General features: G+C 37.4%; 1 protein-coding gene across 6 annotated transcripts in view; it reads right to left on the bottom strand.

Moving 5' to 3' along the window:
• The window catches only part of LOC110113651 (lipid phosphate phosphatase epsilon 2, chloroplastic), a 36,951-nt gene extending 23,959 nt beyond the window's left edge, over positions 1-12,992 (bottom strand). For 4 of the 6 annotated variants that reach the window (XM_020846316.2, XM_028692734.1, XM_020846324.2 and 1 more), the window contains exon 1: positions 12,593-12,992. In XM_020846316.2, coding sequence (XP_020701975.1) covers positions 12,593-12,889 — 297 coding nt within the window. In that variant the 5' untranslated portion in view covers positions 12,890-12,992. The remainder of the gene's footprint in view (positions 1-12,592) is intronic. The other 2 variants (XM_020846326.2, XM_028692736.1) reach the window with 1 other exon arrangement.
• Positions 12,993-16,266: the final 3,274 nt, after the last annotated feature.

Raw genomic sequence — 16,266 nt, 5'->3', positions numbered from 1 at the left:
ATCAAGTCCCTTCAGCCATTCGAGGCCACCTTCTGCGACCCGAATCTCCAAAACCCTCTGTATTGGCCGCAGCACGGGCAGTACGTCATCGCTTCTAAGGACGTGTGAGGTGACGGACAATCCTTCCGCCCACTTCGCTCGCCATGAATATATCAAGTCCGCCTGGCCCACGCCTTTAAGGAAATTATTATTCAGTTCCTTTATAAATAAATTCGAATTTTGAAATTTCAAATGATTTCCTAAATTAGAAAGCTATTTTAGAAAGTATTAGACTTCATTCATTCGATTAGAAGATTCAACTTATTTGGGTAATTAATATTGTTTGGGGTTTTAATTTTAAATTTCCACTAATTTGAGATTTGAAATCTTTCTCCTATATTGCCATTCCCAGTTTTGGAAAGTTTTAAAATGATTCTATTTGAATTTCAAATTTAAATTTGGGATTTGGGTTTTATTTGCTTTCCTAATTCTAAAGCCCACTTAGAAAGCCTTAAATGGTATCCCGCGATTAAAAATCCCTCCCATGTCGTTAATGCCACCTTGGTTTTCCTCTTGCTTGTTGTAAATATAGTATTTTCTCTAAAACCCCACTTTGTTTTAGAAATAATTTCAAAATTTCCTAAGCCTAATTCCTCATTATTGCCCAAATCTATATAATTTTCGCTGGCCTTACGTGAAGTATTATTTATGCCTATTATGTCCGCTATTCACAATCACGGAATCAGTTTGATTTTAGAATTCCGTTCATTTTCCTCCTTGGCTGGCCGAATGTCGTTCCCTTAGATGAATCACACCCATGGACTCAATTTTTCTTTAACGTCGCACGTGACAAGCTGGGAAAATAAATTTTTCCCCTCTCAGCACTTTTTGGACAACAGAATTTTGGTTCGCAAAAGTCTGAAACCCTTTTTTTCCAGCCCTCTTAACCACGCCCATTTCTCAAGACACGCAACCCAATTCCAAGCATATATGAATGTGAAGTCCATTGTTCTTTCCCGTAACCACACTTTTCTCCTAATTCCTGAAACCATGAATTTCTCTCAGTTTTTGGAATAAAAGAACCGTGAAGCTAATTTCAGATTTCTATAAGGGTCTTTTGGTGGCTTTGTTTCCCCCTCTAGTTATTCTTAGAGAGACATAATGAACTGAGATTCTTCCAGATTCTTGAGGCAATTATACATTCAGATTTGGTTATTCAAGATGCATTTTGTGCTTCTCGGTTGCTTACATATTATGATCACTCAATGAAGACCCGTCGAACTTCGATGGATGAGTCGATGTCTATTTCCACACCAAGGTGGCAGAGAAATGGGGATGGTAACGAATCAATCCATTCCCGAGTCCATGGCCTATATGCCGCGAACGCGAGGATTATGACTGATGAAAGAATCGAAGTACTGTGCCGATGAATCACCTTCATTTTAAGAAAAATCTTATTGAGTTAAATTTGAAATTGTAGAGGATAGTTTTATTATAAGATTTTTTAGACCAAACAATTTTCCCTTTTTTTACCGCCTTTTGTCTTGCTTGGTAGGGGGGAATTTTGTGGAGCTTGGTATGGAGGTTTGGCCGAGGGGTTGAGAAGGGAGGAGGAAGAAAATGAAAACAACGACGGGGAGAGGGAAGAAAGAAGAAATCAAAACAAAGATTAAACGAAAGGTAGAAAATCAAAACCGCGAGCCTTGGACTCTTCCGAAGGCTGACGGGTGATGCGTTGCCCTTCTCCAAGGGACTTCAACTCACGAGCCCGAACCCATCCTGCGGCTGGTGGAAACTCCGACTCCCTCCCATAGGGATTTCACTAACGTTCTTCCCAAAGAACACAAGTGCAAAACACAATTTTTTTTATTAATAATCCATCCTCCAAATACAAGAGAATGAGCCTCTATATATAGGCCTCAAAAGAAATTAAAAGACAGATTAGCCCCTTGGGCTTACATAAGACAAAAGGGTAAAAAAGGGAAATTGTAAAATTAAATAAAAATTACAATTAATAAAATAAGATAAAATGAAGGGATCTCGGCCGTCGATCTTCAGCTCCTCCTCGGATAGGCATGGACGGTTGGATGTCCGCATCATGGCCATGTTAGCCGACAGAAATGACCAAATCTAACAAAGCTAGTGAAATCTAAATCTGCTCTCCAAGTAGAATTAGGTTAAACCTATAATTAAGAATAGGGATTAACTTTATTACTAATCCTACAGAAACATATCGGATTAAAGTCATGCATAACAATCAGAAAGGTTTGATCTATGTTAACTTTTCAAGGTTATAAGTATTCTTTAGTGTTTCCGATCTTCACTATTGGCTCTAATAGATTATAAGTATTCTTTAGTGTTTCCCATCTTCACTATTGGCATATATCAAAATTTCATGCACCAAGAATGCTTACCTTCCCTTTAATGATCTCATAACTCCAATACTACTGGTCAAGATCTACAAATGCATACTAAAATACTATACACCTCATTAGAAAAGAAGTTTGCAAAAGAGACATAGGAAACTAATAAAATCCAAAGCTGCTTGCTTAGGCGAAAAACTTTATGTAGGATAAAACCTTGCCAATAGACCTTTTTTATATTTCGCTCAGAGTAATGAAATAAAATAAAAACGCTTTTCTTCATTTATTATTTTCTTCAGAAATTTGCTATAAAGTATGCTGCATGCTAAAACATTCACAGCAGTTAAAAGAAAGTGAGTTTAACCTCTTAGTTTTGCACAAAGATCTAGCACATACTATAAGCAGCAATTTATTCTTTTTGATTCAAATATAGTACAACAACAATGTCAGGAAATGATAAACAATTCATAAAATTAGAATCAAGATAATAAAATACTTAAAGTCTACCATAGAAGAAAAAGTAAGTAAATATTTAAAAGATTGGGATCACTAAAACAACCGACATACAACAATAACTCGTGTTATTTCACCATTAAATCAATCTCACCCCATTTTTAGTTCTTTTATTTTACCTGTATTAAACCAACTATTATGAACTTTCATTAAACCCAAAACCAGTTCATGTAAACCTCTATAAATAGACCCCAAATGATGTAATTGAATTCAAGAAAGAAGATTTATGCTATTTTCTAATCTCTTCTTCCCCTACTCAGAAGGTGTCTTCTCCATCTTGATGTAGATCAACAAGCTTAACAAACGGTGCTCTCGTTAAGATCAAACTCACATATCCACCTCCAACCTCAGTCACTCAGCAGTCTCCACCCCAGTTCCACTTCTTTCAACCGCTAGACACCTTTCTCTTCCACAAAAACCCACAATTTTTCACCTCCCATCCCAGCCAACCATCAGTATCCACCGTAGCCAACTTTCTTTTCCTCTACAGACAGCCGACAATCTACCCGTCTATCTTCAGCCGCCACTTTTTCTTCTCTACAGCAAGCAGCCGTGCTGCCTTCAGCCGTCTGCTAATTTTCTCAAGAACAGCTCTCCATTTCAATTCCAGATCTGCCATCAGCCGCGGCTCTCCAAAGAATCTACTGTCAACCTTCCTTTTCCAGCATCAAGAACTAGCAAAGGGTGTTAATCTCGTCACCAAAGCCTGCAACCTTTCGGTTCTCTGCCTCTCCATCAGGCCATCACCTAAGTTAGCTTTTGGCAACTCATTTCAGCATCAAGATCATGATTTTCTTTCTAAAACAGTCCAATTCTTGCAACTTACTCTTTCTTCTTTTAAGATTCTATCAAATCATGGTTCTAGTTATCAAGAAACACATCTTTTATTTTCCTTTCAGCAACCACCAAAAGACCTCTCATATGAAAAATGCAGATTTAGCATAAGCTCTCTTAACAATACAAACCAATCAAGAATTACAATTCTCAGAAATTCAAAAATCTCTACAACAAGCTAACATTTAATTTGCCTCAATCGGGTCATCATTTTAACAATTTCATATCTCATGCATTCTATTGAAAAGAAACTTGATAGTTTGTGCATTGACCACCCACCTCCTCCACTTCATCAAGATCCTTCCTCTTCCACCAGCATTATTGATTATGCCAATTGAATCCCTTCTCCATAGCCTCCACCATCTCCTTCAATTTTCTCTCCTCTAAAATCAAAGAAAATTGAACTTCCTCACTTTAATAAATTTGATATCGAAATTTGGACGTTTAAAGCATAGGAATACTTCAATATTCACAACACTCATTATCATCATGTTAGAATAGCTTCATTTCATCTTGAAGGACCTGCGGCTACTTGATACTAATGATTACGCATGAAAGCTCTTTCGGCATATTTTTCATCTCTCAACCTTGAGGACAAGATTGTTTTTCACGGCAATAGGAGTGTTAGGAAACAATATATTTTTTAGATTCAAAGATTGTACAACAACAATATCAAGAATGAGTGAGCAATTCAAAAAATCAACATAAAGATAATAAAATAAGGAGATGTTAGCTTATGCAGAACTATGGTTTCACTCTAAACTATGGTCAAAGCAATATAAGGGGCTAGGTTGGGCTACTTGTTGGAGTTGTAGAAAGAGGAGAAGGTTCCAAAGATAGTCCAACCACTCTGACAATAATTCAGTAAAATGTTCCGGCTACCACAAGGCCTACCTTCCCCAAGGTAGTATGAGTATGTCATCAACCTGAAAAAAAAAGGTATCTACTATCAGTTTTGGACCCTACCAATACCCATAGGTTTAGAATAATGAAATTGACAGACCAATTGATGCGAACATCCAACGGTGAACGCTTATATGAGGAAGAGACAAAGATCAACGGCCGAGATCATTCAACTTTATCTTAATTTACTAATTGTATTTTTTTTATTTATGTATTTTCCGTTTTTACCATCTTTTGAAGGAGTTGTCCTTTGAAAGCCCTAGGGACATGTTTGTCTTTTTTAAGTTTCTTTCATTTTGAGGCTTATATATAGAGGTCCTTGCTATTGTATTGGTATGATGGATTATTAATAAAAAACTTTCTGCACTCTTATTCTTTGGGAAAAACTTTGGTGAGATCCCTATGTGAGGGAAGCGTAATATCCACCAGCCGCAGGATGTATCTGGGCTTGTGGCTTGAAGTCCCTAGGTGAGGGCAGCACAACACCCATCAGCTGCAAGATATATTCTGGCTCATGGTTTATCTTTCTTTCCCTACACTTCCTTTCTCCATCTCTAATTCTCCTTCTTCTTTCTTCTAGCCGTCGCTCTACTCCCTCCTTCTCCCCTAGCCGATTCTCCCTCACCCTTCCAAAAGTCGTCGGCCACCTTCCCAATTCCCTCCACCTAACCGCCAGCCCAAGACCCCACTTCCCCTACATCCACCATTATCAACCCCTTTCTCCTTCCCCCTTGAACTGCCGGCTTTAACAACCCCTCCATCACCCCAACCGAGAACACCACCACCACTCCCAAGCCCAACCGACCACCCCCTTCCATCATTGCCTCCACAAATTTAGTCTTGCATTTAAAGCCTTTCCTATTCTAGCCCCCTTAATTTAGTAACAAATTTGAATTCAAAATTCAAGCAATTTTGAATTTGAATTTGTTTCCTAAATAAGAACCTCTATTTTAGGAAAGTTACTTTAATTAGATCTAATTAAAATTTTAATTGGATTTGATTTAATTTAATTTTCCCAATTAGTAAATCTATTTTAGGAAATTCCCCAAATCTCTCAAATATGAAATTAAAATTAGATTTAATTCCCTAATCACATTTATTACTTGGGTTCACATATATTCTATATGGACACTTTTCCTCCCTCCCCATATGACCGACCCCCTCTCTCCCTATTTGAAATTCAAGTTTCAAATCACTCAATCACCTTCCCCTTTCCCCTTTCCCTCCAAGTTTCAAACCAAGCAATTATAACTTTCATTATTGGTAATGTTTTAAATTAGGAAAGTTTTCAAAATTCAAATTTTAATCATGGCTAGCCCCTCTTGTTCTACATCACTAATTAAGGAGATGTTGGAATGACCCTTACCTAAAACCCTGAAGGAGTTGAGGAGATTTTTGGGACTCACAAAATACTACATGAATTTTGCGAATTGATATAACTCTATAGCATGTCCATTGGTAGAGCAACTGAATAAGGATAGTTTCAAATGGGGAGAGGAAGGAAGCAGCCAGCCATGAGTTTGAGCAGCTAAAGAAAGCCATGTTGAATATCCCTTTATTAACACTACCAGATTTCAATTAGTTGTTTCTAGTGGAGACTATTGCATCAGGCTATGGGTTGGAGGCAGACCTCATGCAAAGTCAAGAGACCCATAATTTATTTCAACTAAATGTTGACTGTTAGGGCCAGGCTAAAATTGATGTATGAAAAGGAGTTGATGGCAATATTGTTGTCAATACAGAAGTGGCGTCCTTACCTGTTGGGGTAACACTTCATAATCAGGACCAATCAGAGAAGTTTGAGGTTCCTGTTAAAACAAAGGATGATGATAGAGGAGCATCAGCAGTAAATGTTCATGTTATTGTGTTATGACTTTGAGATCCAGTACAAGCCCGGACTGAAAAATAAAGCTGCATGGAAGCAATATGAGATGATCAGGAGACAATTCTCATCCTTTCACTTTGAGGACAATATGCATTTGTGGGAAGTGAGTATTGTTACACAAGATGGGGCTGGACGGAATCTGAAAGGGAGCCATGGGGAGGATTCGGCCAGCCGGGAGCATAGTATGGGGCTGGACGAAATCTGAAAGGGAACCAAGGGGAGGATTCGGCCAGCCTTATGGGTCCCAAGAGAGCTGTCATGCATTATGGAAGGAGGAGAAATCAAGGGAAGCTATTTAGGAAGTTTCCCAATTATGTTTATTGTGTTTAGGAAGGTTTTAATTGTTTCAGAAGTTTTCCTAAAATATGTTTGTACAGTTTCGGAAGATTCTTTTTGTGTTATTGTGTGCTAGGGCTATTTATGAGAAAGTTTTGTCTAGGGTTAGGGCATGAGATAATATGTGTTTGCTATAGTTTTATTTTGGAGAGCTTCCTAGCGGCTTCTAGGGTTCGTGGGAGAGCTGATCTACCTCTTGAATAGTAGATCAATTGTATATTTCTTTCTTGTAGAAGAGAGAATCAAATTTTATCCCTACTCTTTGAATTCCAGCATTTTCCTAATTGCCTCCTTGTTGTTTTTACTTCCAAAACGCATCATCGTGCTGCTACCTTCAGCCTCGCCAAGAGTAGCCTACCTTCAATTATCTACTATTTTTTCTCAAAAATAGCTATCCATTTCAACTCAAGATCTGTTGTCACTTGCGCTAGCTTTTGAAAACCCATTTCAGCATCAAGATCATGATTATCCTTCCAAAAACAATCCAATTCTTGCAATTTACTCTTTCTTCTTTCAAGATTCTATCTGGTCACAATTCTGGTTATGAAGAACCATATCTTTTATTTTCCTTTCAACAGCCACCAAAGACCTCTAAACATGAAAAATGCATATTTGGAATAAGCTCTACGAACAAAGCAAACCAATCAAGAATTATAATTCTCTGAAATCCAAAAATCTCTACAACAAGTCAATGTTCAATTTGCCTACATTGGCTCATCACTTAAACAATTCCATGATTTCATGCATTCTATTGACAAGAAACTTGATAGTTTGTGTATTGAACGTCCACCTCCTCCACTCCATTAAGATCCTTCCTCTTCCGCTGGCATCCCTGGTTCCGCCGATTGAATCCCTTCTCTATAGCTGCCACCGTCTCCTTCAATTTTCACTTTTCTTAAATCGATCAAAATTGAACTTCCTCATTTTAATAGATTCAACGTCGAAACATGGACATTTAAAGCACAGGAATACTTTGATTTTCACAACACTTCTTATTATCATTGTGTTAGAATAACTTCCTTTCATCTTGAAGGACCTGCGGCTACTTGGCGCCAATGGTTAAACATGAAAGCTCTTTTTGATTCTTTTCCGTCTCTCAACCTTGAGGATAAGATTGCTTTTCATGGCGATGAGATTGTTAAGCAACAATATATTATTTTGATTCAAAGACAGTACAACAACAATGTCAAGAATGGGTCAACAATTCAAAAAATTGGCATCAACATAATAAAATACTTCAAGTTTATTATAAAAGAAGAAAGAAGCAAATCTTTCAAAGATTGGGAATGCTACAACAACAGGCTAGCTACAACCTTATGGTTCTATTTATTTCAGCATTAAATCATTCTCAAACAAATTTTTAGTTCTTTTATTTCACCTGTATTAAACCAGCTGATCTAAACTTATATTAAACCCAAAACTAATTCATATAAACCTCTATAAATAGATCGCAAATGTTGTCCTTGAATGGAGGAAATAAGATTTTTGCTCTCTTCATTTAATAATCTCTCTTCTTCCCTTTCTTCCTTAAGGAGTCTACGCCTACTCAAAAAGTTCATTCCCCTTCTTAATGTAGATCAAGAAGTTTAACAAATAGTAATCTCGTTGAGACTTGAACGCAAGACCTCCTGCTTACGAAACGGGCACCCTAACAATTTATTTCAGCATTAAATTGGTCCCAAACACATTTTTAGTTATTTAATTTTACTTGTATTAAACCAACTGGACTGAACTTCCATTAAACCCAAAACTGGTTCATGTAAACCTCTAAATAGATCCCAAATGATGTAACTGAATTCATAAAATAAGATTTATGCTTTCTTACTTTTCTAATCTCTCTTCTTCCCCTTGTTCTTCTTTAAGGAGTCCACACCCTACACAAAATGTATCATTCCCTTCTTGATGTAGATCAAGAAGCTTAACACATACATATAAGAAATGAGTGCAAATATTACAAGAGACAATAGTATTACGTGGAAAAATCAAAAAAGAAAAAAATCAAAGAGCCTTACTCAATTAAAATGATTCCATTATTTTTTGTCCTCGATAAAAAGTAATGTCCTTCCTCGGATGAGGAAGGCATTGATAAAATGTTAAAAATATATTATGCGGTTGAAGTTGGAAAAACCTTGTGGCATGGCAGCTGTCTTTAATATACCATTTGATGTTTGTTTGGTCATACTCCTTTGAGAAGAGAAAATCAGTGACCAAGAAATCCAGCATAAATCTTAACATTGGGAGTCATAATTGATGTTGATGACTTGGTGTGCATTGGCACTGTTAGCGATGGTAGGTAATGTGGTTAGTAGGCGAGTAGCCAAGTCTAATGGTCAGAAGATTATAATGATAGTCTGAAGAATAGTAGTCAGTGACAGTGGTCGAAGCACTATAGTTAAGTGACAACAGTTAAAAAAATCATAACGAGTGATGTTGGTTAAATGGCTGTTATTTGGATGATGGTGGTCAGAGGACCAAGTTCAAGATATGGTGGTTGGAGGGCCATATTCGAGCGATAGTGATAGTTGGGCGACAGAGCTCAGAGGATTGTAGTCGGGCCACGCTAATTAAAGGACATAAAATTGGGTGTTGAAGGCCGAAGGACTGTAATCGAGTGATGGTGGTTGGAAGATCGTAGTTGAGCGAAGGTGGTCGGAGGGCCTTAGTTGGGTGACAGTGCTCGTAGAATCATAGTCCGGCAATAGTGCTTAGGGGATCGTAATAGGGCCATCGGAGGACCATAGTCAAGAGACAAAGATCGACATGTCATATCCAAGTGAGGGTGGTCAAAGGACCAAGCAAAGGAGGTCACCGATGTTGGTCACATGAGCGTTTTTGGGTGAAGGTGCTCATGAGATCATATTCAGGCCACGATAGTTAGAGGATCATAATCAGGTGATAGGTGTCGAAGGATAGTAGTCGGGCAACAGGGATTGGAAAACCATAGTAAGGCATTGGAGGTTAGAGGACTGTAGTAAGGCGAGGGTGGTTGGAAGGGTCGTAATCGAGCAACGATGGTCAAACGGTCGTAGTCAAGCAACGACAGTCAAAGGATCATAATCAGCAATAGAGGTCAAACAACATTGGTTGAAGGACTGAGAAAGAGTAACTCTGGTCAAAGGACCATAGCCAAGCAACATAGGTCGACAGACCATGGTTAGGCAACTGATGTCACTACTGTAGTCTGGGGACGGAGGTTGCCAGACAGTATTCAAGAGATGTTAGTCAGTGGCCCATAGTTGGACGACGGTGGCCGGCAGCCCAGTCGAGCAACAATAATTAGCAATCCAAAAGCATCCAAAATCATGTGACGATGGTCGATGGCCAATAATTGGAAACCTAAGGCTGAAAGGCTGTGGTCGAGCAACGGAGGTCGACGGATCGAGTCAAGCGACGGAGATCAGTGGACACTAGTAGGGCGACGAAGGTCGACGGCCCATAATCGGACAATGATGGTGAGAGGAGTGTAGTCCAGCTACGGTTGTTGGAGGACCCCAGTCGGGCAATGTTGGTTAGAGAGGCCAAATTCGAGCGACATTGGTTGGATAGCCGAAATGAGCAACAGTGGTTGGAGGTTGAAGTCAAGTGAAAGCAATCGAAAGGCCGAAGTCGAGCAACAGTGGTCTAAGGACCGTAGTTAGGCTATGGTGTTCTGAGGGCCGTAATTAGGCAACGGAGGTTGAAGGGCCATAGTTGGACTATGGAGGTTGGAGAATCATAGTCGGGCAACATTGTTCAAAGGATTGTCATTATGCAAAGGAAAATTGGAGGATCATAGTCAGACAACGTTGTTCAAAGGTTTATAATCATGCGAAGGTTTTCGAGTATATAGTTGGGAGAAGGTGGACAAGGCACTGTAGTCAGACAATAGTAGTATAGGATTGTAATGCAATGATGATGATTAAGCGATATTCTGAAAGTACTGGTGGGGCAGTAGTTTAACGGTTGCATCAAGAAGTGTTCCAACAACATCGATCGAGTAGTTGTCTTATGGTGGCTTGTAGGTAGTGACTAGGAAGTGGCGACACCAGGGTATTATTTGACGATGATGTTGGGAAATTGTGCAACAACAACGTTAGAGCATTAGTCCGGCGGAAGAAGTCAAGTGTTGGTTTGACAGCGGCGGTCGAGCATTGGTTTAACAATAATATTTGGACAATGGCCCAATAACGACAGTTGGATGGTGGCCTGATGGTGGCTCTCCAAGATCCTTAGAGCCTCAGAGTTCTCTTGAATCTCAAGTCAAAGTCTAAGCTCTAGATCTAATCTCTATTCATTAAAGAGTGGAGGCCTATCTATAGATTTTTTTTTGGATTGACAAGCCCTGTAAATATAGTCAAAATCTGAAACACTCCATCGGATGGCCCATGTTGATTCCCTTAATCATAGACTATTCTTTCAACATTTAGTTACCATAGTGAAGTTAGAATTAAATGAACTTAGGCTCTTAAGATTCATCTCATCAAGGTGTTCGATTCGATTATAAGCATGCAAGATTTAGTTAAAGATCACTTGGTCATCCAATTAATGCCCTGAAGTTTTCAAACATGCTTCAAGTGCTTGATTAGGCTCATTGATAATCGGATTGAGCCACTCTTTGCATCGTTGAGTTCCTCTCATTGAAGTGTTAATTCAGTATAAATTTGCTAAAATCGAAGTTTGGATGATCCTAAATTTAATTTGGAAGTTTCAAATTCAAATATACATCTTGATCCGTGCATGATCAAGGTGATTTTTGATGTTATATCAAAGTAAATAAAAGAAATTTGGAAAGAATCAATTGAGGGAGTGCTTGGTTCTGAATAAAGTGGATGCAAACTAACCTAAAGTGTGGGAAAAAAAATTAGTCCATTTGACTACATTTACTTTGTAGTTTGTATCAATTTTTTAAGCAACTATACGAAAAATGAACCAATAGAAAGTACAGGATACAACAATAAATTTAAGAGTTAATGAAAAAAAAAGTTAAAAAAAAATAGTCATCAAATATTTTTGTGCTCAACATTTCAATTATTGTTTGCAGAGTTGACATGTTTGTGTTCCTTTGTAAAATAAACATTTTAATGTTTTCTTTTTTTTGGATTCGACATTAATGATTTTTTACTCTTGCATTAGTCTTTTAATTAGTGGCTAGACCAAAAAAAATTGTAGATGATACATTAATTTGTTTTCAATGCTTGAAACCTATGTGATGGAATGACAAAAAGGAAACTAATAATACTAACATTGCTATGAATTTTAACTTGAATTTTAGACAGCTATTAATTAAAAATCTTCCATTACAGGATCCATGAAATCTATAATTCAATAATGTAGTATAGGGGAAATTGCCCCTTTATTATTTTAGTTTCAGACAAATTACATACTTGGGCTGGATCCTACCCAAGCCTTAAATTTATCCTCGATTTCAACTTGAACATCCAATTCTACCATAAAATTTCCTTCTCGAGTAGAAATCCAGAAGAAAATTTTGTTCTGAATGACTTATGGCTTCATGATCATTTCCTAGAATTCTTTTTTGTTTTTTTTTTTTAGCATTTAAAAAAAAAGTTATTCATTGCTTTCATATAACTACGATTATCAGAGGAAATGTCGTATGCTCCAATTTCACGTTTCTTCTCATTGAAGGGATTTATAAACTCATTCCCCATGGCGCAAATTCCTATTGTTTTACATGCACTTTTTACTTTAATTCTGCACCTACCTTTCAAGTTTCAACAAACCAAATAATAATAATAATAATAATAAACTTGATTTAGAAAATTCCAACAAGAAAATGTACCAATCGATTAAGAGTGGCTTCGAAGTCTGGCGACGCCCGCTCCCTCCTCAAAATCGTCACTGCTTCCCCACCACCTGTGTCTTCGACTACATCGCCGATAGCAAAACGATCGACTCTTGCCAGCTCCACCACACTTTCCCTATCGGAAACCCCCATTCTAACAACCAATCGGCCTCTCGAAGAACACCCGGATATCAAATTAGCATTTTTGGAACCGGGCAGGCAACGGATCGAAATGGGTCGAAGCAATTCAGCAGTGCTGAGAGTAGCAGAGATGAGCTGCGGCCGCAAAAACATCTCCTCCCAGTCGCTAATAGAATGGACGGAAAAAAAGGAAAATCGAGAATAGCTTAAGCAAGTGGGCCTTCTTAAAATAATAAAATATTCTGCACGCCATGAGAGATTGGCTGAGAAATAAGTGAGGGAAAAGTATAACAATAATTGAAAAAATAAAAATAAAAAAACGGGATGTTAATGCGTTCCACATTTAATGCGTTCCACATTTAGTTCTTGATACTTGGTACAATTCTCACGAGGATAGGGTTGATGTAAACATTTTAATTATTTATAAAAACTTAGCTTGTATAAAACAAATTATAGGAGACTAAAATTTTTTTCACATGTGAATCCCAAAAAAAAAAGTGGTAGAGCTGATATTTAACATTTTAATTTTTCATAAAAATTTAGCACGTATAAAAAAATTATAGGAGACTAAAATTTTTTTTTATGCAATACTCAAAAGAGAGAAAAATCACAAAGCCCACCTCAATTACAATAATTCACTATTATTGAGTAACACATACAATAAGCTTCTCTTCCTCCCAATTGAAGACTATGGGCATAATTACAATGCAATTTCCCTATTTTCTTATAAGAATAAGGCTTCATTTGGGACGATTTCGTACTGCTTTTTAAAGCAATTTTTTAATATAAAAAATATTTTGACTTAAAAATTTTGTACCAAAAAGCTATTGTAGATAGCAATAAGAAAGTCGTCCCAAACAAAGCCTAAATTTGGTGTTTACAGAAAAATAGTTAAAACCCAAACAATAAGCTACATTACCACCAGAAGTCTAATAATTGTAACGATGATTGTTGGTCGTGGTAATCAGCAGTGATAATAAGAAAATGTAAGAGAGTTATTTAATTTTCTAAACTCTTGAACCTCCTCCTTGTTGTAGAAAATGAAGCTCTATTTATAGGCATTTTGAGATGATCATTTTAATAAATTTAGCTAAAATCTAAAGCACTAAATTGCACAATCTTAATCGTATAGTACAATCTTAATCATATGATCTTAATCGTATTGGACAAACCTTGATTGGATTGAATTATTCATACATTACAATATTAATCATATGGGATGATTAGCATAGATGATTTTTTATCATCCTAGATGAACCTAAGTAAATGTAGTAATCGTACTATATGATCACTTATTTGTACGGTGTGATCTTTTTTTTTTTATAGAACCCACATTAGGGGCCTACATGTTAATAAAAAATGAAATTACAAGCCATTAGTGAATCATAAGCCCTCTAAAAAATACATCATTTAAAATAAAATATACGAGCCTTTGATTCAGTATTTTACAAAAACAAAAATAACAAAAAGGTAGTAAAAGAAAAGAACAACCAAAAATGCCTAAAAAAATCCAATAATGAGGGCTCAAATAGAAGCAGCCACCCTAGCAAGTCTCCCCAAGCAATCAGCAATAGTCCCACTGGAAGCAACAATAGGAACATGAAATAAGCCTGCAAAAGAACACAATAAACCATTGCAGGAGAAAGAGCAAGTAACGAGAAGCTTCAAAAAAAAAATAAGATCAACAAACCACAAGACGAACATAAGATGAAGAAGAGGACAGACAAGAGAAGGCAGAATGATAGAAGAACTACCCGAAACCTAACAAACAGACAACAAAGAACCAAACACCAAACAAAATCCACCACCCAGCCTGCAGCCCCAAAGAACCCAAATGGAGCAAAGCAAACCCAATAGGGCAACCACAACCAAACATAAGGACAATCCCACAACCAAAAAATAGAACAACTAAAAAGAAAAAAGAATGACAACCCAACAGCAGAAGAGAAGAACCCAAACTATTTCCTTTTTTGCTTCCTCCTGTGATGTTTGCCACCACTAGAGAAAAAGCTTTATCAACAATATGATTGACATTCAAATTATACATCGCCTGAATAGCATCTCAGGCCCATCCAAGTTGTTCCCATCACCCCTATAAGGTGAGGAAATAGAGTCCTCAAGCCAATAATTTTGATCCAAATAATTATTCTACATATTATCCACTAATTGAGCTTTCAAAACCTCATTAGAAATAAGTGAAACTGAAATGTCAAAAAATGGAAAATTTTAAAAATCAATTCCAATATTGGCACGGGAGAGTCAGCAAAAGCAACAACGGTAGAATCCATCTCATCCCTTATCCCTATAGGCACAACAGTACCCATGGGGGCTAGAAGTTTCACAGTTACTAGAATCAACATTAATATCATCATCAACTAAAGTATGTGAGATAATGAAAGTAGCTATATGGTTAGTTATACAGTTTTTGGCATCCATTCTCTCACAAACACCACAATAGGTAGCCAAAAGGCACAACATCATCGTCAGCATCAACAAGAACAAAATTCAAAGGATCATTGTCCACACCAACATGGCCAACAGCATTCCCAATGTCAACAACACCACTAGGAGTAATATCCATAGAAGAAATTGATTCATTATAATACACAACATTAACCACCACATTGGTAATAGGAAAACCAAAAACTTTGCAGTATTTTTTAAATTATCCAAATCACCAACAATATTCCCAGCATATGTACCATAATAATGTTGACTAAAGAAAAAAAAAATAAGAGAAGAAATTCAAACAAATACTGCTCTTCACAAAGCAACTAACCTATATTTTATGTCTCGGTCCCACCACCGGTAGTTAGTCGCCAAACGAGATAATGCTTCACTCACAAAACTCTCGCTCGATAGTTCACTCGATAAAAAGGGAGGAAGAAGTAAAAAATAAAAACATACGCTCTTTCGACCCCTTCGTTGTCATTCAGTTTCGTTGCTTCGATGGAGAGGGAGAGATCGCACAGGTTACTACATGGCTTAATTGCTTCGTTGAGATTGCACAAATCATTCTCCGACTCCTTCATTTTCTTTTAGGCTCTGTTGCTTCGTAAGAGGGGAGAGATCACACGACTTCACCCTCCGACTGCTTCGTTGTCATTCGACTTCGCCCCTTCGACCACTCATCACTGTTCATCTTCGTTACTTCGTAGGAGGAGGAGATTGGACGTTAGGCTTATTCGGCTCCCTCATTGTTGTATGACTTTGTTGCTTTATAGGAGGTGTGGAGATTGCACGCATTACTCCTTTGGTTCCTTAGTGGCTATCCAACTTTGCTCATTTGATGACTTTCTCTTCCTATAAGACCAAAAGTTATAACATTTTGAGCGACTACAAGGTAGCTGGATTCCTCTCTTTCGCACATTTTTTACCAAAATTCATAAAATTTAAGTAGATAATCCCACACTCAAGTGCGACTGTGCCCCTTCTCCAACCAGACTCAAGTGCCTGAGCAGACCCAACTCAAACCCTCTAACCCTCTCTCTTATATTATATATAATATATGATAATATAATATTATATAT

This window comes from Dendrobium catenatum, unplaced genomic scaffold (assembly GCF_001605985.2).
Source record: "Dendrobium catenatum unplaced genomic scaffold, ASM160598v2 original_scaffold_265793, whole genome shotgun sequence".
Lineage (NCBI taxonomy): Eukaryota > Viridiplantae > Streptophyta > Magnoliopsida > Asparagales > Orchidaceae > Dendrobium > Dendrobium catenatum.
This window is presented reverse-complemented; position numbering and strand designations above follow the sequence as displayed.